Below are 25,044 nucleotides of genomic sequence, written 5' to 3'. Positions count from 1 at the left end.
CAACTTCGATCGTAAGGTGGTGAAGTCTGCTAACGAACCACAGTGGTGCCCGGCATCCAAAGGGTAGTAGACGTACAGCGGACTGAGAGGGTCGCGCTCATTCATCTCAGCATCATCAGAACCGTAGTAGAGAGGGCAGTGGATACGTACGTAATCAACTCGATGGGATGGCAAGTGACCTAGAGCGGCAGCATCTGCAGGACTGACAGGATGACACGACGCGTTCCTGTCGGATCAATCTCGCGCCCTTGAGATAGGTTTTCATGACGAGGCAACGAGAACCAATAGGCCATGTAGTACGCAATCTGTGGTTGATGTGGAGATTCTGCCTGGGTACTGCCTAGCTGTTCTTGCCCCAGGCATGCACAGGTAGCTGTGCAAAATCAATGGAAATTCCTCAGAAGAGATAAATTCTTTCTTTTGCCAATCTTGACCCCCAGAAGAGCATCTGATTGTGAGTTGTTTTCATGCTGTGAGACACGATGGATAATTATGTACTGTGGTGTGTGCTCGAAGTAGGAGCAAATACCGTGAAGGCACGCGTGGCACTAAACACTGAACTTTGTCGGTTATCCTGTACTGCATTGTTCTATGGAACGTGGTAAGCATATGATTCTGTTGTTGGTGCCTCAATCTGCAAATGCGCGTCGTGCAACCTGGAGGAGTGGCGAAAGACCTCGCCCATGGGTCGGAACGAGGAGTGTGCCTGTGGCATGGCTTCGTGTAAGAACTTTCAACGGGATGTGGACTATCGTATGTGCTCAAGCTGTATTCGCCATCAGCTCGAGCAGGCTTCAGCCAAACACCACAGAGGAAGACTGTAATAGCCAGAACGACTTCCGAGGCAGCGACCGGTCAGTCAAGCATCACGATCACGGGTACGTTGCAATATTGACAAATCTCTTTCTTGTTCAGGTCGAGGCATCAACTGGGAGTATATCGAGCTGCCAGTCATGGTGTTTATAACCGGAGTTCGGGCTGATCTCGACTTGATGAGGACAGTGGAAAGGCAATGAGGAAAAGCTGAACGCGAGAGACGCGAAATGGACGCGAGATCGTTGCCAGGCAACTCGCTAACTAACTACGGTCGGCGGCTCATGCCTCCCGCACTGGATCTCCTGAAGCTCCAGCGACCTCAAACTTGGCTCCGCTCAATTAGCTACCCTCGATTGCGGTTCAAGTGAACTGCGACTGTCTCCCGAGAATAGGCTGACCTAGTGGTGAAGTGGGCTTCGTCGAAGCTGTTGCTTCACCTAAAGTGTCTCTCACTTTTGCAGCGTTCGAGCGAGCCACTGATCATTTTTTGGGCGTTCTCAATGTGGGTTTGAAAAAGGTTGATCGTTCTGCTTTGAAGATTGGTGCATTGCTCGGGTAGGACTCCAGAGACGATGCTTTACATGGCACTAATCTTTGTAGTCCTTCTCTTTGCCAAAAGTACACAAATGAGGTCGTGCTCTCTCAGCCCGAATGCCAGAAACACCCTCTCAAACCAGTGCGAAGATTGACCAGGTGATTAATAAATTGAACTCGAAATGGGGCCTGCAGATCAGACGACTGCATGGCACAGAAGCTCGTCAAGCAAGAGAAGGAAATGACCTAGCTGGTAAAGTTGCATTTCGCATCAGAGCAGTATGCTGGAAAGGAAATATCAATGTCGATGCCATCGTAACAGATTTCGAGGAAAGAGTGTTTGCGAAGCAGTCGCAATGGATATGTAAGTTCGAATGTGGAAGGAGCGTTAGTCAGCGGCTAATGTTACTAGACAAACCTTCACTGGAGGCACGAGATACAGTACTTTCACTACCACAGTCGAAAAGCTTCATAAAAAATGAGGCTCTTACCCGGTCCCGCTTCACACTGCAGGGTCGACTCGAAGCTTTACAGACCCTGGTTGATCTTTTGGACGAGGAGCTGAGGCTCAACCAAGATTCTGATACTTATCAACGTAGCTCATTCAGCTCAGCTGCAACTGTATCTCGGAATACAAGCTTCTCAAACAGTTTGTCTACCGCCGCAACTTCCTTCACCACATGTATCGAAGATAATAGTGTCGTCACACCTCGACTCGAGTCACGCATGGCTGTTCCATCCGATTCAGAGAAAGTATCTTCAGCAGGCGCGAAGCGAAGACGTGTGGCCACACCTCCTACTGTATGTAATTGGGATCCACAGACTTTCCATTGCTAACACAAACAGTCTCTAACAAAGTCCGAAAGCGCGACGAGGAACGCGAAAAGCAAAGATGGGAGGCAGACCTCTAAGAAGCTAAAGGGCGAACCCGAGAAGGGCCAATTAACCCTCTCACAAACCGAGAAGCGACGTTCGAGACTCAGTGACCTAAAAGCACAGGATGCTACAGTCACTTCTTCAGATAACGGGACGTTGAACCGAAGCTTCGATACAATCAAGTCCGAGGATCCTGACCAGATTTTCTCCGACGTGGAAGACCAAGACATAAGCTCCAACAATACCTCAATACTTACGGACACCGGTGATGAAGTATCGACAAGGTTCTCAGGCGGTACGCAACTCGAACGCGATTACCTAGACGATGTCGAAGCAAAACGCTCCTGCAAAGCAGCTGAGGCTGTTGAGAAAACCCCTTTACAACTCCTGAATGAGATAGCGACATCGGGCCCCCTGAAGACAGTAAAGCGGCAGCTGCCTGAAGACCTGCCGTATTGGTACACTTTTGAACTCTACAGAGTTAGTCTACACATAGGATGGGAAGTTGGCGCCTTGTACCACAAGGCTGGTGTTGCTTGCACTAGCGAGACACTAAGCTACTCCAGCTTTTGGAAGGAAGTGGTCAAGATATGTAGAGCTGATAACAAGCCTGCACCACCACAGTCAAATGTTAGAGCCTCGACGTTCGAAGCGAACTCTTACATTGACAATGAGACGTCAAGATCAGTCTCGCTTTCTGCTCGACTCGACTTCATACAAACACCTGAGAACCAGCTCCTCGACCTCAAGCTGAACGCAATGACCATTGATAGGAGTTGTCGATTTCACCGCAAATTCGGGGCCGACCGCTTTATTGTGCTAGACATACCTTGTTTCGCACCCGACTATCCTCCGAATACCCCAGAGAAGCTCAAGAGTTGCATGCAACCACAAGACATACACGACCGCATATTTGCATGGCTTGGGAAAGACGACTTGTATCTTGCAGGTCGAATCTGGCGTGCCTTTTACGTCGAAACGAAGGATGCGCCCAAGAAACGACGTAAGGAAGAGGGCACACGATTGAAGCTTCACCTCTTTGCCATCAACGGCTTCGACTTTGCAACCCCAAGATCAGCAGCTTCTGATCCACGTCATCGAGCTATTTCTTTACTTCAGCTTGTACAATGGCACATTCCACTGAGGCCAAATCTTAGTTCGACTGACCTAAAACTCTTTGCTCGTATGCACCTCGGGCTTTCTAAGACAACTCCAACGATCGAACTAAAGTCCGATGAATTTATTTACGTTCGCGACAAGCAACCTACAGACCAGTACGGAACCGCGATCGAAAGTGATCAAATTATGACAGATGGTTGTGCTCTTATATCGTATCCACTGGCGGCAGCAGTCTGGAAGGAGATCGGGAAGCAGAACGAGAACGTGCCGAGTGCCTTCCAAGCTCGTATCGGCGGCGCCAAGGGCTTGTGGATAGTCGACTATCACAACACTCACCCTGAAAGGTCTCATGGACGAGGCTTTTGGATTGAAGTCTCTGATTCCCAGCTCAAGATCAAGCCGCATCCCGAGCAGAGGATTGATGCGGACAGATATCAGAGAACCTTTGAGGTTGTCAAAACTTCGCACACGTGTGCTCCTGCACACTTGAACATTCAGTTAATCACCATTCTTGAGAATAGAGGTGTTCCACGACTTGTGCTTAAAGAACTATTGTTGACTCACCTACGAGAATGGTATGATTCGTTAGCAGAGGCCATGAAAGATGCGGCTGAATTGAGGTGCTGGCGACAGATATGGCATCCCTCTCTATCCGAATCACAAATTGGCTGGTGTGGAGAGATGCCTGATGAAAAGGAGGAGGAGGTCGATATGCTACTTGAGAGCGGCTTCGATCCCAAATCCTGCCGATACATGGTCAAAGACTGCATGGCGCGTATTGTCAGCCAGAGTCTAGCTAATCGACATACTAAGCTCTGGATTGAGATACCTTACAGTACGAATCTTTTCTGCGTGGCAGATCCCACGGGAACGCTTCAGCCTGGAGAGATTCAGGTCAACTTTACGCAACCAGTCTCGGATTTCCCGGAATGGAAACTCGAAAATATGAGAGTGCTAGTGGCTCGCAATCCCGCCCATCTTCCATCCGACATACAGGCGGTCAAGCTTGTGTATAGACCAGAACTGAGACATCTGAAGGATGTTGCGATTTTCCCGATCCGAGGCGAGTCCCCTCTAGCTGGAATGCTGTCGGGCGGCGATTATGACGGCGACACTGTGACACTCATCTGGGATGATCGATTCACTGGAAAATTCGATAATGCATCAGTGCCAACTCTACCTACTAAGAGCGAATGCGGCATCACTTCAGCCACTGCATATGTCAAAGATGTCTTTACAGTATCGACACCTGCCACCAAGGAGGTTAATGAGTTTATGTACAAATGCATCTCTTTCAATGCAATTGCGAGTAGACTTGGTCAGGTTACTAAACTGCTCGAGAAAATGTGTTATGCAAATCCCAGAAATATGAAGGAAAAGGATTTCTTGACGCTCGCTGCGCTATGTGGTTATCTTGTCGATGGAGCAAAGGCTGGGGACTCATTCAGCACAAATACTTGGAAGGACTTAGCCAGCAGGATCCGCAATATTTTCCAGCTCCACAGGTTATCAGACACACCAGCATACGATGATGAAAACGCGACAAGCTCTAACCACCGATTCCCCTCTAGCGGCCCATGCATCAGTGTCCTCGATTATTTGAAGTTTGACGTTGCAATACCGAGAAGTGAAGAAATACTTCATAACTTTGACAGAGACTTCAATCCTGACAAAATCCGCGACGCCGATCTGAAGAAGCCCATAGATGATGCATGGGCAGAGGCCACGAGGACTCTTACCCAACTTACATCCCATAATGAAGTAAAAGCTGTCCTCCGAGGCCTCAAAGAAGACATTCAAGCTATTAGTCACAAGTGGACCACGACCATTGGCCAACTCGACACTGCAAAGGAACACCGGAATACCGCGACAACGAGGAATAACAACCCTCTCAACTTCGCCAAGATTGTCGACGAGCTGTCACAGGCTGTTCAAACGATTGAACCTCGCAAACATGATTGCTATATTTACAACGACTTTATACGGTATGGTGGCGATAGGGGCTCTCCGTGGTCAGTTCTTCGTGCATCTTGTATGTACAGTGAGTACCCCCGCGGCAAAATGCCGTGGAAACTTGTTGGAGACGAACTGTGTTTCATCAAATCTATGGCGCTACGCAAGCAAGGAGTCCGACTTCGGTCTGTGCTACAGCCGATAAGAGATTACATGAAGATGGACCTCAAGAAGCAGAGAAAACTGCCGGTTACTAATAACGATGACGATAGTGGGGACACCGAAGCTGTCCTAGGGGTCGAAACAACGTGACGAGAGTGCATTCATGATCAACTGTGTACGACAACGATTTTCGCACGAAGCGCTTGTCTTGGATATGCGTTTTCTGGGCATGGCAACCACATTGCCAGCTGTATTAGATACGTACTCATGCGTACAGTGGTATGTTTGGTGCATTTCTTGGCTAATGGAAAGAGGACGGATATGAATATAGGAACAACCATTGGCATAGGGGCGTTCGGATCATGCGACAAGTGCAAAAAAGAGACATTGGCTACGCATTTAAATAGACCGCGCATGTCTGCCATAGGAACAGGAGTTGAGTTGGGGATTGGGAAACGCTTTGGATCCGGCTATAGCCTGGCTGTAAAACACTATGGTTTGGATGGACACTAGAGTTTGGTTTGAATAGGTCATCATGAGTCACGATTAATGAAGCATTTTCAGTTATTGCAAATGTCTATAAACAGCTTCTTGGAAAACACTGCTCTTTTGATGTCTAACATCGCATACTGAAATCCTTAGGTCTAGGGCGCCCAGATTTCGCATGCTTGGAACAGCATGACCAACTCCAAACTCCTAACGACATAACGACCTCCCTAGCTTGTTTCAAAGCACGCACTCGTGACTCCTTCAGCAGTGAATTATCTCGTAACCCTCGAAGTATCAACGTGGCAACTTCTCATATCTCCCTCTCTCAACCATACTCTTTCCTCGTTTCCGACTCTGACTATGTGATGAAACAGGCCTGGTGCCATGACCGTGAGCAGCTGACCGATCAGGCGCAGGAGGCGGGAAGGGCGGTGGCATGATGCTCAGATTCTTTCCGGGGCGCTTAGATTGTTTGGTGTAGCGCTGAATTGTGTCGGTGGTGGGTTTAGTCAAGGTGTTTGTTGGCTCGTCTTTCTTGGGTTCAGTAGCTTTTTCTACCTTCGTGTCGGTAGTGGGTGTAGGTTGCATTTCTGTGCCTTTGGTACCGGCACCCTCCTTCACATCGTTGGAGTTGGAATTTCCACTGTCAGGCTTAACCCTTGTGCTCCCACCAAAGCCGAACTCGAAGCCGTGACTTCCAACACTGAAGCGTCGGCTGACACGGTCGAGACCCAGTTTCGAGTTTCGACGAAAGTCTGTCAGACGCTTGATTGCCGGGTCCGAGGAGAGAGGGTCTGCTTTGAGATTGGTAGGGCACCAAGCTGGCGCAGGCTTGTCGATGGTTTCCGACAGAGGTCGTGGTTGTTTCTCTTCTGGCGCTTCAATGACATTGATCGTAGTTGCCAGTGTGGTGCTGGATTGAGTGGAAAGAGGCAAGGCACAGCTTGATTTCAGCTTTCCTGCAGAGGTGTTTGTGATGTTGTAAAGTGCTGGACGAGCTCCTGGACTTGGTGTGTTGGCCACTGCCCCGTTCTGTGCAGCTTCGAGTTCTTTCAACTGTTTCTGGAACGAGCTTGGGAGAGCTGGGAAATTGGATGCTGATAGGTGACGTGATTTGAGCTGCGACGATGTAAGGGCGTTACTCGTTGGTGTGGTGGGGAAGTGGGAGAGAGGAACAGTGGCGAATGTTGTGGTTGTGATTGTAGATTGACGCGAAGAGGACAAGTTAAGGATCGACTCCTGGTCCAATGCGTCGAGCCGATGGTCTGGCATGGCAGGTGCTTTTGAGCGGGCTCCGACGAAGTCGATGGAGCGGTATGTAGGCGACGGAGAGATTGTAAATTCATCGCGGTTGGATCGAGGCTGCTTTTCGGTTGAACCAGTCAGATTTTGTTCGTCTTCGGATGTGACGGTCATGGAATTGGCAAGGTATTCGACGGAGTCTCCGTAAGCTGAGTTCACCAGAGTACGACGGCGGTGTCTGCCAGGGGTGTTACGAGCGGAGGAGTGTGACAAGTATTCGAAATGGAAAAGGCCGATTGGGACGTAGCGGCCATTGATCTCGGTGAGAATGAAGAGTGAGAAACTCATGATCCTAGAGTCGTCAGCACAGAAATCTCAGCATTCACAACTTGAAGTCGTACAGCATCACCACATTCAAGGCCACGAGAACTCTGAATATCCAGCAACCGAGCCCTGCTTCCCAAGCTGGAGTATCAGCCTTGACATCGCTGCTCTTGCACAATGGTTGTCCCAACGCTCTCCATAAGCCAACGGTAGTGGTGACTATCCATAGAGCGATCAAGGCACGAGACAAGTGTACACAGAAGGAGACGAGTGACAATCTGTGGAAGCGATACTGCTTTGTATGCGAGACGCTGATACTTTGCAGTATAAGATAGACAGTCGATGTGGCAGCCTGTGAGTGGTTTAGTAGGCATCTCTTCTAAGGTAGGACAACATACACAAACGATAGACAACAGTACGCTCGACCCTATAGTACTGTCGACGGCTCCGAGTATATGCAGGAATATCCCTGTTGCTGCTATCCCAAAGGCTATCAAGCCGACGAGCCAGGTGTTGACAAAGATTGCGACGGCAGTACCGAAGGTCGTGGCACCCATGGTGATGATTGTCGATGTTGCTGCTGGTTAGCAATGGTCAGTAAGACGTGTTGGAGTTTGCAATAACATCAAGAAGAGGCAGGTGCTTGAGCTCGCCAGTAGTTTCCATTCCAATTTCAAAAGATCCGTGCACGAGGGGGTTCACCTAAAGAATGTTGGTAGATGGCTTGGTATGTAAAGTCCCGGAAGGGATGAAACTCAATTTGGAAGCATCACCAGCGCCTTGCTAGAAGTACATAATGTTTTGAAACGCTGGTACTAATCAAAGTAATTGCAGTGAATATCAGGAAAAATCAGTTCTCTTCATCACGGCTTTTGACCTCTTCCACCTTTTTCTTGCCGACATCCGACCAGTTAGTAGAAAGTGCCGTGCCGTTGCTTTCTGTAAAGCTCTTCATCATGGCTCGCTTAGTGTCAGGATCAGCACCAGCGTAGAGCTTCTTGAAAAAGCCGTCGACAGCATCTCCTCCAAAATCGGAGTCGTCATCGACTTCAGCGTCATCTGCATCGGAATCGTCCTCGTCCTCATCATGTTTCTCGGACTTTGGGGTGGACTTCTTTGGCTTCTTGGTGAGATCGCTTGCTAGCTTGTCCCAGTTTTTCGGACCAGTTTTGGAGGAGGTTGGATATGAAGGGGCTGCAGCTGGGGCAGGAGGTTGCTGAATGGAAGACATCATAGCAGCCTGGGCTGAGGCGTCTTCTGTTGGTGCAGCTTCTGACTTCTTGAGAGGTGCTGAACCTTCTATGTTTGCCCACTTTTGACCTTGAGCAGCCTTAGCAAGAGTGAGCTCGATCTTGGTTGACATGACTTGTGACTTTGAGGCTGATGGATCGATGAGTGCGTATAGGGGATCGAAGCTCAGATTGAAAGAGGACGAAGGATCGGAAGGGTGGGGAAAGGTTACAGAGATTGAGTCTTCTTCAATGTCGACCTCGACCTTGTCTTTCTGGACTCCTTTGGCATAGATTGTGACGATTACGTTTTGGTTATTCTGGTACCATTCGTGTCTGAAGTTCTGAGGAGGCGCAACTGTGGCTGGTGTAGATTCGGTTGTGCTTGTGGTAGGTGCAGTCGTGGAAGGTTGTTCAGTAGTAGACCGTTCCTTTCCGCCGTCGTCCACCATTTGAACCTCAACATCTTTTTCGTTCTGGTTGGAGGCAGTACCATTCTGCAATTGCTTCTCAAGCAAATTCGTCATCGTCCTCTCATTCGGTAAAGACGTTGAAGGATATTCGGTGACGGTTGCTTCTTGCGGTTTAGTCTTCAGCTTGCCATCAATTTTGGACTGCCACATGTTATGTTCCATTTCCTGCGGTTTTGAGTTTGTCGGCCGCCATCTCTTCATACTGTCCAGGACCAGCTTTGCATCAGCATATCGCTCAAGGTTATAGAGAGCAACGACCCTTCGTTGTTGTGCAGCCTGTATCTTGTCTCTCTTCCCACGCTTCTGTCCAGCAAGCACTCCAAATTCAGCATCCTGTAGAGCCAAATCGTGTCGTGGTGGGTTTAGCCGACCGAAAGCAGTTGATCTCTGAATGAAGTAGTCTGGTGAGGTAGGGTTCTCAATCAAGGCTTTTGTGTACTCTTCCACGGCTGTCTTTGCATCTGATACAGCTAGTGCCTTCGCACCTGCGCTGGCGTGGTCCATGTCGAATCAGCGGTATGATGTTTCTCGTGGAGTAGAATTGGGTGGGCAGTAGGAAGGATGAGTTGTATACTGGAAGAAAGACAACTAGACGGGCCAGACTACAATTGTCACCATCTGCGGGGAAGAACGTGTTTGCACGCGACTTGTATAGCACCTTGTAACGTGTTTGTTCGCGTTATTTGGTGTTTGTGAAATGACTTCCAGGACGGACAATGATTCTTGCCTCAGTATGATGAATTTTGAACAAGGCAAGAAATGTCTGAGAGAACAGCAGGTGTGAGTTCAAGTATAATGGCTCCTTCCACACCTGTGTGACTATTGGTCGACGTAATGCACTTCCGATCCTTCTAGGACAATGTTCACTACTCGGAGAAGGTACGACCGTCGAAGTCGGCATGACTAACCAAAGTATCAATCAAAGGATCCGATAGTGATCAGTCAAAGTCCTCAATATGTCGGAGTCCCTTGCTGGCAAGATCGTCTTCATTACAGGAGCTGCTTCAGGTATAGGAAAAGCCACTGCTCTGAAGCTGGCCAAGCTTGGAGCGAACCTCATCCTTACCGACGTTGTCGAGATCGAGTACGAGGTAGCTTTCCCTGAATCAGTCCAGCAGTCTGATCTGTCACCAATCATCACTGCAGAACTCGACGTCTCAAACGAGGCACAATGTCAACTAGTCGTGAAGGAAGTTGTCCAGTATTATGGTCGTATAGACCATGTGTTCAACTGTGCAGGCATCAATCCCACTGCTTATTCGATACTAGAACTGCCAGATGGCTACTTTGACAAGTTATGGTCTGTCAATGTAAAGGGAACGTACAACGTTACAAAAGCCGCTTTACCACATATGAAGGAACATGCTGGTTGCTCTTTCGTCAATGTCAGCTCAATCATGGGTCAACGACCAGCAGCACGAGTTGCTGCCTACTGTGCCACTAAATATGCGGTAATGGGATTCTCCAAATCGATGGCACTCGAGCTCGGTCCAAAAGGCATCAGAGTCAACATTGTTGCTCCAGGTTTTATCGACACACCTACTAACAACAGCGTTGTTGCTGGTCCTGACGCTGTCAAAGAGAGTGAGGCCTCCGTCAGCTTAGGTAGAATGGGAACCGCAGAAGAGGTTGCTGACATCGTTGCGTTTCTGATGAGCAAAGAGGCGAGGTATATGAATGGTAGCGAGGTGTCCATCAATGGTGGTTTGAAGTATTGAAAGACATCAACGAGCAACTGGATGCATTAAGGCATGTCAATAGACTGGAGCTTCAAAGCACTACCCAATACTTCTAAGCCGCTCATCCTTTCTCCTATCTCTGTCACGGTCTCGGTTCCTATCCCAATTCCTACTTTTGCCATCACCATTCCTATCGCCGTGCTTCTTCTTGCTCCCCAACTCCTTCTCTCTTTCTCTAGGATCAATAACCACCAGTTCCTCTTCGTTCTTCTGCTTCCACGTGAGATCCTTTCCTAATCGATCCTTCTCAAACGTCAAACTGTGACTCAAGAAACCTTTTCCACCTTCGTCATCAACGTCTTCTGCCTCCTTGTTGTCACCCGCCCAATCAGAGCAGGATTGGCAGTTTGCGATGAAATGCAGATCACACAAGGTTGCTTCCTCATCAGGTGCATCTGGGATTCGATCTTCTGCATGTGGTTTGTTACCATTTGTAGCAGCTGAATCTTTTGACGTTTCTTTTCCCTGATCTGCACTTTCCAGCCGAGCTTTAAATGCGTTCAACATTTTCATCGAAGCACTATCCTCTGACCCAGTCTCGCCCGGACGTGGCCGTTTGCGACCGCGAGTGCTTGTCGCAGGAATCAGTGCTTCGAGGGCAGAGAGTTTCTTCTTGGGCTCTGCTGTTGGTGCCGTGTCGCGCTTCATGCTAGCCTTGAGAGCTGCAATCTCAGCTTCAAGTGCTGTGGCAGACTTGTGGTTGGAGGCTCTCCGCTGTCGAGGAATGTCTGGTGTTGGCGATCGCGAAGGTGATTCTGGATCCTTAAGAGGTAGCTGTGTCGTCGACTCGTGGAATGACGGTTTGCTTCTCTTTAGTTCTGGTTCTGGTGACTTTCGTGTAGGAGCTGACTCGGGACTTTTCCTTTTCTTCGAATTCGTGGCAGAAGGCTCCTTATGGTTGGTGATACCATTCGCTTGCGCCTGTTCTTCCTCAGCAGCTGCATCGATGAGTGCTGTGTTGAACTTTGCTTTCTTGGGCCTGACCACGACACCTGCACCTTCTTCCTCGTCTCCGGCGTCGCCACCAAAGCTCAACAATGTCTTTCCACTCTTCTTCTTACTTGGTTTCTCTTTCTTCTTGCTCTTCTCTTCTGTCGTTGTCCTCTGCGCGACTCTTTCCCTTTTCCTGATAGCCCTCCATGCCTCGCCTTGTGGCATCTCCAGTATCTCCACGTTCAGGATCTTCTCCGGATATACAGGTCTCTCTGCCCCCTCCACAACCTCTCCTCCAGCAATCCTCATGACATTGTATATACCATCTCCTTCTATCCTCCCAAACATTGTGCATTTCCCATCCAGTTCCGCTCGACAATCACCAAGCGTAATGAACCACTGACTCCCATACTGTCCCTGAGCATTTCCTTTTTCATCACTCATCCTCGCCAGCCCTATCAGTCCTCTTCTATTGAACTTCAGCCGGCTGTGCGCCTCGTTCCCGAGAACGATGCGCTCGCCATATCGTTCCTCCGGTAGACGTAGCATACGAGCCCATGTCTCGTCGTAGCGTTCCAGGCTCTTGTCTCCATCTTCATATATGTTTGTACCGCCTTCGCCAGTTCCTGTAGGGTCACCAGTTTGAATCACAAAGCCAGGCGCTACACGGTGGAAGATGGTGCCATTGTAGGTTCCATCCAGGCAGTGCTGCAGGAAGTTCCTGGTTGTAAGAGGTGTCTGCTGTGCAAAGAGGGATATCGTCAGAGGTCCTGCGCTTGTGTGAAGAAGGACCGTTGCTGTTGGAGGTGGTTCGGTCGTGTATTGAGTCGACATTTTGTGGCCCTGACCTTTTTGATGGTGGAGAGAAAGAAGGTCGTTTATGGAACAGCTAGGTCATCATCATCGTATAGAGCAGAATAGATGCCCTACTCTGACTCATCGAGCTATAGCAATAGAGCATAGAGTAATACCTGCCTCACTACTTCCTCAATTGGTGCAATTCGGTTTTACCAAAAAAATCCAGGCGGTGATGGAGGCATCGACCACTAATTTTACAGCCCCAAAACCCCCATAAAATTTGGTACTGCAGCAGTTATCAGTACTGCCCGAAATGGTTCTCAACTCTTTTTGCAATCTTCTCTTGCTTCTCTATGGTTTATCTACATTACTCACGCCGACGTACTAATTCAGGCTCCAGTGAGCACGATCTGTCTTGCATTGCCAACCTTATCAAGACCGTCTCTCCCTGGCTGCATGTTGGACTCGTCTCAAACATTCACTATCGGTCAATATAGAATGCCAAATCTGCGTCCTCATCCATCTCGAGCATCGTAAACCCATTCCCTACAATTACAGTCAGTATGGCGCACCAAATTTTGCGCTGAACTGACGAACCCATGAAGGCAAAGCGATTGCGATGCCTATACTCAATCTCCCAGTCTTCAGGCCTGATTTCCTTGATCATCTCCTTATATAGGAGTGCGCTACCTGGCCATGTGGCTGTTACCCTACCATCTCTTCGATTATTCTTGTACCTATCCCTATCGTCAGTCATTGATTTGGCATGTTCAGAGATGTACTTACCATGAAACGCAACTACCCGTCCAAGTCAATGTCTTGTGAATTTCGTCACCGTACCTCACAAACTCATCTGTGGCAGACTGTTTTGGAGCAATTGACTTGATCTGTTCTCCTGCCACTTTACGCAGCCACTTGATCATGTACTGTGCAGACCAGTCCATGGAAGTTATCAGGGTCCCATGCCCGACTGTTGCGTTCGGACCAGTAAATATGAAATGATTCGGGAAGTCAGGGCATGCCAGAGACAGGTACGATTCAGGTTCGTCTTTCCACTTCTCTGCTAATGTCATGCCATTACGTCCGACCACAGGATAGTGTGGTATATTCGAGACGTCAAAGCCCGTGGCGCACACGATAACGTCCAAGTCATAGTGCTCGCCATCTTCCGTATTGATGCCCGTAGCGTCAATTGACTTGATATGCGATTGTGTCAGTTTCACATGTGGCAGCAGGAACGACTCGAGATAACCCTCTCCCGGCGTCAACCTTCGACACCCAAGCGTCCACTCTGGTATCAGCTTCTTGCAGAGTTCCTCGTCATAATTCAGTGCTTTCTTCATGCGCTCGATGGTGGCCTCGGTGGACTTTTGATTTTGTGGACTATCTTTCTTGAAGAGGCGGAACCCACGGTTCATGCCATGCTGCAACATCCTTCGATACTCCCTATGCTTCTCGGGATCCTGGAACCGCTGCTTATCACGAGCTGTATATCTTGGATTGAAATTGGAGCCCACTTCTGTATCCTCAGGTGGCACTTCCGCCATATCCACCCCAACCTCTTCGTTCTCATCTGGAGGCTCTGGCTCTCCAGAACTAACACCTAAAGTCTGACCAAGCGACTGTGTTATCCACGTGGGATTACGCTGAAACGAAACAACCTGCACACCCTCGAGCTTAGCCATCTGTGGCAGGATCTGTATCGCACTGCTTCCATTGCCTATCACGCCTATCCTCTTACGCGAGTATTCATACGAATGATCCCAATCCGCAGAATGAACTTTATGACCCTGAAAGTCATGTATTCCATCTATACTCGGCCACTTCCACCGACTCAAAAACCCCTGAGCCGAAATGATAAAATCCGCATACTCAGTCCTCTCCTCCCCACGCTCAGACACCCGAATCTTCCACTTCGCATCCTCTTCGACCCACTCCAGTCCCACCACCCGATGCCCAAAGTTAATATCCCGTCTTAAATTCCACTTATCACAAATCCCCTCCACATACGCCAGGATCTCATCCCCATCCGCATAAAACTTTGACCAGTTCGGATTCGGATCGAATGGGAACGCGTACAGATGAGCAGGCACGTCGTTTTGAACGCCAGGGTACGTGTTTACTTTCCAGGTCCCGCCCACACCCTCATTGGCTTCGAAGATGGTGAGATCGATGAAGTCCTGTAGGTCGGGCTGCTCGTGCTGGAATTTGTGTGCGAAGAGGAGGCCGGAGTAGCCTGCTCCGATTGTGACGACTCGGAGTTTGCGTGGTGTGTATGCTGGTTGGTCGATCATGGGCATGCGGATGTCGCTGAGTTCGGAGATGGATGGCATGATGGCGGCTTGGGGGATACCAAAGACCTCACTCTAGATTCGGAACTTTGGAAAGAGGATGATTTATCAATACAACAATGCAACGGGACTGAACAAATGCCTGCCGCATATCTTGGGGTAGATACCGACTGGGCCGAGGCTTGGAGACACAAAATATTAGAGTTTCTGTCGAAAAGGCTTGGTTCGAATACGTGTGGACAAGTCTATACAATAAGGTATACGAATAAGTTCAGGTAGTAGAGACTGCAAACGCAGCCATCGAGAGCTACTATTCTGTCATAATGGCGCGAGTTGCTCGAGGCGGAAAAAGTCGAGGCACACTGAACTCCAACTCGAATGTGCTTTTTGTTGTCTCCAATATTTACTCGAGTAGATTATTTCTGGGGACGGAATCTGCCCCAATCCACTGTCACACGACCACAGACCTTGTTACAGGGACCTTTGTGGCCATATGATATTTTTGACCTCTTCTGTAATACTGCGGTCGTATATCGCTTCAATCGCGTGAGCCTGCAAGCAGCCGTTGGCCTTCACTATCTTGACAGGTAGTCGCCTGCTGTGAACCTTGCAGCCATCGCAAGAAAGCCTGCTTGGTCACTGCTCGAAATCGTCGACGTCAGCGCAGTCAGTTCTCCCTGTGCTCAACATAGATAGGCAACGTGCTTGCTTCTTCTCAAATGCATCGCGGGCATGTGCTGAACTTCGTCGGCCACTCATTTGAGGCGTCTGGCTTGTTTATGTATTGAAGTCACTTCGGGTTTGGAGACACAGTGCCAGCATTTTCACACATGAGCCCCCTAAGCTGTATCTTGCATAGGCTGGTATTCTGTGCCTTCGGTCGATCTGACTCTAATACGCAGTCTCGGGGACCAGGAGGAGCGAAAGAACGCGTCGATGTTTTGGGACCGAGTAGCTGCTGCGCACGATAGACGTTGCTGTAGAGAAGAAAATACTCTTGCCGGGTGGTCAAGACCATGAATTGGTGATCCTAGTAACCGATGCCCTCAGTGCTCACTGTGTTGAACTGAGGACATTCAGCTTGACTTCGCGCAGGACAGAGTGATACACAACATCGCTGAGCACTTTTCTCGGCTCACACGTATTTGTAGGGCATCATAATACCTTTAGGATCGTAGAGCTGTTTAATTTGCTTCATCAACTTGACCATCGTCTCGTTTCTGCTGTACTGGATAAAGTTCTTTTTAGCAACTCCAAGACCGTGTTCGGCACTGATACTGCCATTCTTCTTTTGTATCCACTCATAGACCCATGGTTCAAGAGCTTCTTCGACTTCTTTGACATATTTGGGGACAGGGATGTTGAGGTGAATATTGCCATCACCCATGTGACCGAATCCTACAACGCCACGAGCAGGCTTGTCGTCTCCGATGAGGCCCTTCGATTCAAGTCGAGCTCTGGTATCTTCGACGAGCTGATAGAGGTCTTTTAATGGAATGGAAAGGTCGTACTTATAGGTGCCGCCGACATGACCGATGGCTTCTGTGATTCCTTCTCGCCATGCCCACAGGTCAGCGATTTGCGTATCGTCCTGTGCCACTACACCGTCAGCAACGATTTCTTCGCCCATTACGTGCTCCAAGAACTTTTCAAGTTTTTCGTTGTCGTGCTCTCCATTAGAGCCGCTCGTCTCAATGAGACAATAGAAAGGATAATCTCCCTCTAACGGTCGCTTCTTCTCAGTCTTTTTATGCACAAACTTTTGGGATTCAGCATCCATCAGCTCAAAAGCGGACAGTACTTCGCCCAGTTGACGTTTGGCTTCTTTGAATGCCTGTTGGACTTTCTCGTAGGACTCGAGACCAAAGTATGCGACATTGACCGCTTTTGATTGTTGCGGGCAGACGATAGAGACACCCGTGATGATGCCAATAGTACCCTCGGCACCAATAAACAGTTGTTTCAGGTCGTAGCCGGTATTGTTCTTCCTTAGTTTGCTCAAGTCGTCCATGATCGTACCGTCTGGAAGAACAGCTTCGATGCCCAACACATTGCCATGTAGTGAACCATATCTCAAGAATCGTAATCCACCAGCATTTGCAGCAACATTCCCTCCAACCTGCGCAGAGCCTTTCGCACCAAGATCAAGTGGATAGACATGGCCATGCTCTTTCAAGAAATTGTCTGCGTTCTCCATGATAACACCTGCGTCCACGACCAGAATCCCGCTGACCTCGTCGAAACTTCTTATCTTGTTCATTCTTGTCAGATTGATCACAACCTCGTCGAAGACGGGTACGCTTCCTCCTACCAGACCAGAGTTTCCTCCTTGCGGAACCACGGCCAGCATGTTATCGTTGCAGTATTTCAATATCTTGCTGACCTCGTCCACGTTCTTCGGCTTGAGCACGACCTTCGTGCGGCCTCTGAACTTCTTCATCCAGTCGCGGTTGAATGGCTCGAGGTCGTTGGAGGCATCTTTTGTAACGCCGTCGATGATAGCATTATCGTCGACTAGGGTCTGTTTAAAGAAGTCGATGTGCTCCTTTGTAAGCTCGCCGAAGCGGGAGTCGCGCTTGAGGTGTGGCATTAAGTCGGTGGTATATTTGACATCGTGGCCTGGTTCGCCTTGGTCGCTTGCATCGTCCAAGCACCTTTGAGACGTCGTGAAGGTCCGTGTCCGTGTCCGTGGCACAAACTGGAGCAGATATGTATTTTGAGGACGAAAGCTGCATTTCTGGGAAGCTCTTAGAGCTCTGGGGAGGAGACGTGAAGTGGGTGCTGCCATGTTTGCAAGGTCACGGCTCGCTGGACTCGTACCAATCTTGCTTGTTGAGAGCTCAGTCAGTCTTCCTGGACGTTCACTACGTTTCAAGGAAGACGACCACTTCGTCTGTTGCTCGTGGCATGGGCGTCAACGTCATACTCAGCACTCCATAGCCCGATTTTTATAGAGCTTTTTGCAGATTGGGGTTCGGCACGCATTTAGCCGGGTCCACCGAATGTGGTCCCCCGAGGTCCATTGACTTCGATATCAGTGAAGGAAAGGTCTTTATGCATGGGCATCGAACTGTTCAGGTTCAGGCCGCTAACAACGAACTCGATGTATATTAAACAACCAAAACATGCGAGCGACCTATAGAGTCCTTGTGATAATTGGAGTGGCTTATTACAATGCACAAGATGTGCTGAATAGATTTCCAGACTCCACACGAAGGAGATACACCACAAGTACGGTAGTGTCTGCTCTGCAATCCGTGATGTATCTGTATCGTATACGGGAATCTGCCGACTAGGCTGTAAAGGCTGAACGCTGTAAAAAAATGTTGAGAATCTTATACTTCTCGTACACTAGCTCGACCTTGACCCTCACTGTTGCCCGGTGTTGGTGGTGACACTGTACCTCCCGTTACTCTGCCTACTAGCCCGCCCAAATTTAGACCCTTTACACCATCAACCAATCTTGTCCCTACAGCATCAACAGCTCCTCTTGGTGCGGATAGACTGGGACCTTCTCGCTTTCCTTCAGTGCTGACCTGGAAGAGCTTCACTTGGGTCCCGTTCCATACCCCGATGGGGCCTATACCCATGCTAGCACTTCCTGTTACTGTGTTGGATATTGTTGATGCTGTAGAGGACGGTGCAGGCGCAATATGCATTTCTGCTGTATAAATGAGTGACCACAAGACTGACGTGTACCAGCCGAGTGATAAGGCTGACCACTCGAACAAATGTACTCGAATCGGCGATGGTGCCGACAGAATTGCTGATATAGGTGGAAGATCTGCAGATTCCGGTAATGAGGCCACAAAATCTTTCATTCCTGAATTGGCCTGTGGTGGTGATCCATTGTCCGAAACTTCGGTATTGTGGCCGCTAGGAGATGGGAGTCGTGGTGCTAATACCTTGATCAGAGTCAGCAGTGTATGTAAAGGCAGTTCCGGCAACCATGAATCAATCCAGCCCGGTGTTGGCATGAATCCTCCAGGTTGGGCGACCAGGCCACGCCCGAGACTGGTAGTGCTGCTCTGCCTCGAAAATGACTGCAAACCAGCTGGCATCTTGCCTCGTGCTTTCTCAGAAACACCTCGCAATTGAACGGGCACTGCATCTTCGGCTGACGATGAGGCTACCGAAGTAGCTCGAGAGTGGCGTGAAGGAGATGACTGAGCAGGTGCAGTCTGGTCCGCATCAGCTTCCGAATCGTCATCATCATCTCCACCTATAGTGAAAGTGTTGTCGTCGACCGACGAATTAACGCTGTGGCCTGTATTTCTTCTCTTCGGAGAGCTCAGGTTGTCTGCAGTGCTCGTTCGAGACAGCCTTTCGGATGGGCCGGTATCTACACTTTCCTTCCGTCGTCGGAGAGCACGTTCAACTTCTTGCTGACCACCGTCTAGGGTCAATGCTCTTAATGCCTCTGTTCGCCTCCGTGATCTTAGGACAACGTAGACCAGGTCGGGGTTGCTCCTGTACTGGTGCTCTATAATTGAGTTGATTGCCTCGAGAAGAGACTGGAGTAATGTATGGTTCGTCTCATTGGCTAGCAGGAAGCTGGGTGACGACATGGCTGCGAAGAGCTGTAATAATTTGGTGCTCGTCGTTAGCGATAGGTTCCGTACATAAGCTGCTATGTTGCCGATGATGGCAAGTAAAGCTGGGTAAACTGCATCAAGTCGTCCTTTGCTTGTGGTGATTAGTGTATGGATTGAGATGATGAGGAAGTCAGCGTAGGAGCCCCTAAAGCTGGACAGGCGAATCGATGGCGGAAGTGTCTCCTGAGCCTCAAACTTCTTGTTCATATTCTTGCCAAATGAAGGTTCCACGCTCATGGTTTGCAGAACGAAAACGCACATCCTTACGACGCCTTGCCAAGCAAGATCTGTTTTGTGCTCGGTAGCGTAGAATAGCATCGTAACAACAAAGTCGTGCATGCGGGTCGACTCGATGATGAAAGCTCGAAATCTCTTGTTGCACTGCAGAGTTTCCCAGAACAGCATGATCACTTCGGGTGTCCATTTAGACTGTCTTTGAGTGCCTGGGAGATAGCTTGTGGTCTGCATTGGTTGGCTGAGTACCCTCATCATACCATCCGCCAGGAACTGGAAGTCTTCAGGTCTGTGTAGGCGGCCGAGAAAATGTCTGTAGTAGTTCTTCGGAGCTGGGCCAGTTCCATCTTCAGGTACAGGATATAGTAGTAGCACTAGCAGCATTTGCAAGCTGTACACAACCAACGATTGTCTCGAGTCTTTCCAAACCATGTGATCGTAAGGGATGCGCCAAGAAGTGGCATTGTGCTTGATTGCAGTATTCAGCAGAGAACACAAAACTGAGAGTACTATCTGCTTCTCGGCACAAGTTGCGAGATAAGTAATGGTACGAACTCCTTGTACTGGCAGAAGGCCGGATGACATGTACATGGACTTGCTCATCATTGTGAGTATCAGGCGCAAGACCTCACATCGATTGCTCTCTAGGTCCTTGTTGGTGCTCAGCGACTGCTTGCAGCCTACTCCACTCTGCCATATTGCGTATGAGACCCTACTCTTAGCATCTGGTAATATTGGAAGAGTGAATCCTATGTAGAATAGCAGATCGACAAGGGTGTCAAGGAGTTCTTCAGCTAGAGGTTTCGCTTCTTCATGCTTCTCGTTGTCTGGTACTGGTGCTGTCGCCTCTTGCGTCTGATCCTTGTCAAACAATATCTCGCCAGTATCTCGACTTCGTCGAGTCCGGCGCTGGCGCGGTTCCCAGAAGAACTTCTCTTCCCATTCTGACAAATGGTCGGCCTCGTAGACGAACGGAAGGATTCTGGTGAGGACTCGAATACAATTCAGCGCATTGCGTTCGGGAGCAAGTTCAGTATTCGGGAACGAAGGGTGGTTCTTCAGGATAGTGAGTCGAGATACGACAGCAAGTATTAAAGTTTCTAAATTGTCCAGAGAGACATCTCGTGTCCGACGGATATCATTTGGCGAAAAGAGACTGAAGACATCTTCAACCGATTCTGGCAATTCCCAGAATCCAGTCCAGTAAGGATCGTTGGCAGGTATAGCCTGTTCCTCAGACAATCGAAAAATGCCTTTTTTAAAGACGAGCTTAGATTCGGAAGCTCCCATGGTTGCAAGTAGGCAGCATTTCTTACAGATAGTGTCTCGATACACGAATTGGGGTACTACGTCTTGACGTCGCTGAAGGACACAGTTTTGCTGCCTGAACGCCTTATCTTGGGACCCATCTAGTGCATATCACTTTTGAGAAGACCGTTTTTAAGGCTTCTGCAAGAAATTCTGCCAGGTCACTCAACTTGGACTGCTACTCCAACGATGAGAATTTGTGTTCCGAGAGCGCGAAGGTTCAGATTCAGGTTCAATGATAGCTCAAGGCAACTTCGCAGCGCAGACCACTTCGATCATTCCCGGCGCACGAACCAAGTCAGGCTACAACTAGTTGTCAAGCAGTGGAAATGCACGCGGCTTGAGGGTGCTTACTTGCTTTAAGACTTCGTTGCCAGATGATCGTAGAAGCAGAGACAAATAACATGGTAGCGCTGACCAACTGTGAGTAGACCTACTTTTATCATTGGCAATCTTCCGAAATCAATAATCTGAGTTTCTCTTGGTGGATGCCCTGCACAGTTGGAAAGCTACAAGGAGCCACAACCTCGGTAGTACCTGCATATCGTTACCGTCTTATACTCTTAGGATGTGCATTGTATTGGTCGCATGGATTTGATGCACTATCAAGCCTATCATGCTCAATACCTGGTTCAAAATTCGACGCGTACATCATGTCAGTGCACGATGTCATTGCAACTAATGTCTTACACGATACAAACCAGTGTACATGTACACAAACCTGACGAGACTGACTCCTTGAGCTCTCCAGCCGAATTAGCCTACTCTCGATCTGGATCGGGGAGAACTGGAAAGAGATGTTCGATCAACTTGTTTCCCTCTCAGCCAATAGGAAACTTCACGTACACCACGAGAAAAGACCTTAAGCACATCTCAATGCACGTGGTGAGTTTAGACACTGTCCGCGTTGTGGCAAAGCATTTTATTCCTTCCTCATCGGTAGAAGCGGGACTGCGATCTTTTTCAGCGCCGCCAACCAGGACTGCACGCCCGAACCTCGCCCTTGGCATGCATCGGGGGCTGAAAGCGGTGCTATTAACGACGTTGTAGGCTTGCTTTCGCGTTGAAAACGTGGTCTCGACTATTGGACACAGATCGACAAGAAGCAGCTAAGCTTTGCGGAGCCAAGTGCCAAGATGGACCAAGAACCTATATAGGCTTCGCGTAGCCTGGCCTGCATGTCGAGATGTCGAAGTTGAGCTATGACGAACTTTCAGTGACACTTCGCTAAAGATCGCGTCGCAAGAAATATCGAGATGCTGGAAAAAGAAGTCCCATTGGCAGGGTAGCTCTTGAGAGCTTGCTGAGCTCAGAATACAAATTGAGCGCAGCTTCCTTTGCGCGATCAGACATACCCTTCTGTCTTCTGGTCGAGCAACACAACTGTCCTCGACATGAAGTTCTTTAGCACCCTCTCATCCTGCGTGGCGTGCGGTCTTCTTGCATCGCAAGTCGCTGCTCAGACCTTCCAACGACTTGGTGCCTGCCCAAAATTGGGTTGCATCTTTCCACCTGATCAGGCCGATTTTCTGCCAGGTCAATGGTTCGACATTCGACTCGAAGTTCACGCTCCTCAGAATGGTAGCGAGCGTGTGTCTTATGCCCAGCCAGATGGCAACTTCACCTTCACTATTGGTAGAGATGGACAACGTGCTGTTCCAGCTACACAATTCTTCAATCTCACAGAGCCACGTCTTGAGACATGGAACTTCACTTGGTATGAGGATCTATTTGCTCGAGCCGCGAGAACTCCTTCGTTGGTCAGGGTCGCTGGCAAGGCATACAGAAAGGTCGCTCTGTACGAGCCTGGAAACTACGTTGCAACTCTAACATACCAAAATGGATCCTCGACTGTAGCCAATTGGACTGTTCGAGACATCCCTACACAAAGACGGGCAAAGAACACCATTATCTTCATTGGTGATGGCATGGTTAGTCCTCCGATACCCCTGCCTGCGTATAGCTAGTACAGCGTGTACACGATTGCAGTGGCTAACCAGTCATTAGACCACCAACATGATCACAGCTGCTCGTCTGATGGCTCATCAGATGATCAACGGTAAATATCAGACTACCATGGCTATGGACCAGATGCCAGTGCTGGGACACCAGGTATGTTTCATGATTTGTCTCACCCTGATACCTGACGTGCTAACCTGCTCAGATGACACACTCCCTGGACTCGTTCATCACTGATTCGGCCAACTCTGCTTCAGCTTTGTATACTGGCCACAAGAGCACGGTCAACGCTCTGAGCGTCTACCGTGACAGCTCCCCAAGCAATTTTGACGACCCCAAGGTCGAGACTATTGCAGAACTTTTCCGCGAAATTTACGGTGGTGGCGTCGGTATCGTTTCCACTGCCTTCATTGCGGACGCTACACCAGCCGCCTTGACTGCGCACACAAGTCAGCGAGGCAGGTATGGTGAGGTGGTTGACTCTTTCCTAAGAGGTATCACCAACTACACATGGGTCAACTGGACTGGACCCGATGTCCTCTTTGGTGGTGGAGCTGAACAATTCTACCCCAACTCAAGATCCTTCCAGGGCAGGGACTACTATCAGGAATTCCGTAATGCTGGCTACAATGTTGTCCTCAACAACACTTCATTGCAGACGGCTAGCAACAGCTCCAAAACTTTGGGCATCTTCTCTGTTTCAAACATGGCCAAGTGGCTGGACCGAAACATATACAAGAACAATCTCAACATCTCTCGTACCGCTCCAAACGGTGGCAATGGTTCCGCTACTGACCAGCCTGGTCTGAAAGAGTAAGTACAAACCATCAGGTCACGCACTGGTACTACAGCCAGAGATGCGGTCATGTATCCTTGTGGTCTAGACTCATGCTAACATTTCACAGAATGACGCTCAAGGCTCTGCAAATTCTCCGTGCCCGAAACCCTCAAAACGGGTTCTTCTTGATGTCTGAAGCTGCATCCGTCGACAAGATGATGCACGTCCTCGATTATGACAGAGCATTGACAGAGCTTCTCGAACTCGACGATACCATCAAGGCTACTATAAATTATCTTCGATCCGTCGGTGAGCTTAACAACACTCAGATTATCATCACCGCCGATCATGGACACGGTTTCGACGTCATGGGTTCGGTGGATACTCGATACCTTGCTCAGCAGACTGGGGACAGAAACAAGCGAAATGCTATTGGTATCTACGAGGAGTCAGGTCTGTCACAATACGTCGTCCCTAATGCCTCTATGCCTATTGGCTCAGACCAAAACGTGGTGTACTCTCAGGGTGTCAACTTCCCGACCAACTTTGATCCAAGATACACCTTCTACCAAGGTGTCGCAGCATTCCCTGACCACCGTGAGGATTATACGGTAAACAAACGAGGGCCTAGGGTTCCAGCCCTCAATATCACTGGTTTCAGTAGCACTGATTACTACGTCAATTACATCGACGCAGTCACTGGCTTCGTCATCAATGGCTCACTGCCAGTCGCTGCTGACCAGGGTGTCCACTCCCTGACTGATGTGCCAGTCTTTAGTCAAGGTCCTTGCCAGGCTGACTTCGGTGGTGTCTACAACTCCATCGACGTCTTCTACAAGATGGCCGGCTGCTTGGGTCTGAGTAGAAGAACACCGCCGAGGCCATAGGTGAGATATGGTTAATGTACCCAATGATGATAGTACGTGCATCGAAGTGAAATGATGAAAAGTCATGTTTCCACAGCTACTGTGGAAGATGTTCATAGACGGATAATGAATAGCATTCGAAACGATAGGTAATTTCTCGAGGACGACAAATGGTCGGAGCAAGGCAGCACGAGCAAGTAATGCTCGTGCATTATTGTTGTGTGCTGTGCATCTAACTCGAGCTCCACTCATCTGTGTTTTTACACATGGTGGCGCCAATTGTTTTCGTAGGTATTTCCTCGCAGTTATTTCCATGTAATGAACAA

General features: G+C 49.1%; 9 protein-coding genes across 9 annotated transcripts; 3 read left to right on the top strand and 6 right to left on the bottom strand.

The window, feature by feature from the left end:
* Positions 1 to 1,467: 1,467 nt before the first annotated feature.
* On the top strand, positions 1,468 to 5,610 carry LTR64_004291 (uncharacterized protein; the record flags this gene model as incomplete). Its single annotated transcript, XM_064898638.1, has 3 exons — positions 1,468 to 1,714; positions 1,763 to 2,151; positions 2,197 to 5,610. 3 exons carry the CDS (start codon positions 1,468 to 1,470, stop codon positions 5,608 to 5,610), a joined length of 4,050 nt encoding a protein of 1,349 aa, XP_064754595.1.
* A 633-nt stretch (positions 5,611 to 6,243) lies between these two features.
* Positions 6,244 to 8,072, bottom strand: LTR64_004290 (uncharacterized protein; the record flags this gene model as incomplete). The annotated part of the gene is made up of 3 exons (XM_064898637.1): positions 6,244 to 7,543; positions 7,593 to 7,867; positions 7,914 to 8,072. The coding sequence occupies 3 exons, from the start codon at positions 8,070 to 8,072 to the stop codon at positions 6,244 to 6,246; spliced, it is 1,734 nt and encodes a 577-aa protein (XP_064754594.1).
* A 293-nt stretch (positions 8,073 to 8,365) lies between these two features.
* On the bottom strand, positions 8,366 to 9,721 carry SGT1 (Cochaperone protein; the record flags this gene model as incomplete). Its single annotated transcript, XM_064898636.1, has 1 exon — positions 8,366 to 9,721. The coding sequence occupies one exon, from the start codon at positions 9,719 to 9,721 to the stop codon at positions 8,366 to 8,368; it is 1,356 nt and encodes a 451-aa protein (XP_064754593.1).
* A 452-nt stretch (positions 9,722 to 10,173) lies between these two features.
* LTR64_004288 (uncharacterized protein) lies at positions 10,174 to 10,935 on the top strand (the record flags this gene model as incomplete). Its single annotated transcript, XM_064898635.1, has 1 exon — positions 10,174 to 10,935. The coding sequence occupies one exon, from the start codon at positions 10,174 to 10,176 to the stop codon at positions 10,933 to 10,935; it is 762 nt and encodes a 253-aa protein (XP_064754592.1).
* A 60-nt stretch (positions 10,936 to 10,995) lies between these two features.
* CWC27 (Peptidyl-prolyl isomerase cwc27) lies at positions 10,996 to 12,723 on the bottom strand (the record flags this gene model as incomplete). Its single annotated transcript, XM_064898634.1, has 1 exon — positions 10,996 to 12,723. One exon carries the CDS (start codon positions 12,721 to 12,723, stop codon positions 10,996 to 10,998), a length of 1,728 nt encoding a protein of 575 aa, XP_064754591.1.
* Positions 12,724 to 13,168: 445 nt separating this feature from the next.
* On the bottom strand, positions 13,169 to 15,020 carry LTR64_004286 (uncharacterized protein; the record flags this gene model as incomplete). Its single annotated transcript, XM_064898633.1, has 3 exons — positions 13,169 to 13,233; positions 13,285 to 13,424; positions 13,474 to 15,020. The coding sequence occupies 3 exons, from the start codon at positions 15,018 to 15,020 to the stop codon at positions 13,169 to 13,171; spliced, it is 1,752 nt and encodes a 583-aa protein (XP_064754590.1).
* Positions 15,021 to 16,113: 1,093 nt separating this feature from the next.
* On the bottom strand, positions 16,114 to 17,766 carry DLD2 (D-lactate ferricytochrome c oxidoreductase; the record flags this gene model as incomplete). Its single annotated transcript, XM_064898632.1, has 1 exon — positions 16,114 to 17,766. The coding sequence occupies one exon, from the start codon at positions 17,764 to 17,766 to the stop codon at positions 16,114 to 16,116; it is 1,653 nt and encodes a 550-aa protein (XP_064754589.1).
* Positions 17,767 to 18,313: 547 nt separating this feature from the next.
* Positions 18,314 to 21,097, bottom strand: LTR64_004284 (uncharacterized protein; the record flags this gene model as incomplete). Its single annotated transcript, XM_064898631.1, has 1 exon — positions 18,314 to 21,097. One exon carries the CDS (start codon positions 21,095 to 21,097, stop codon positions 18,314 to 18,316), a length of 2,784 nt encoding a protein of 927 aa, XP_064754588.1.
* A 1,412-nt stretch (positions 21,098 to 22,509) lies between these two features.
* Positions 22,510 to 24,739, top strand: LTR64_004283 (uncharacterized protein; the record flags this gene model as incomplete). The annotated part of the gene is made up of 4 exons (XM_064898630.1): positions 22,510 to 23,046; positions 23,123 to 23,227; positions 23,280 to 23,887; positions 23,980 to 24,739. 4 exons carry the CDS (start codon positions 22,510 to 22,512, stop codon positions 24,737 to 24,739), a joined length of 2,010 nt encoding a protein of 669 aa, XP_064754587.1.
* Positions 24,740 to 25,044: the final 305 nt, after the last annotated feature.

This window comes from Lithohypha guttulata (genome assembly GCF_036872675.1).
Source record: "Lithohypha guttulata strain CCFEE 5908 chromosome Unknown scaffold_3, whole genome shotgun sequence".
Classification (NCBI taxonomy): Eukaryota; Fungi; Ascomycota; class Eurotiomycetes; order Chaetothyriales; family Trichomeriaceae; genus Lithohypha; species Lithohypha guttulata.
This window is presented reverse-complemented; position numbering and strand designations above follow the sequence as displayed.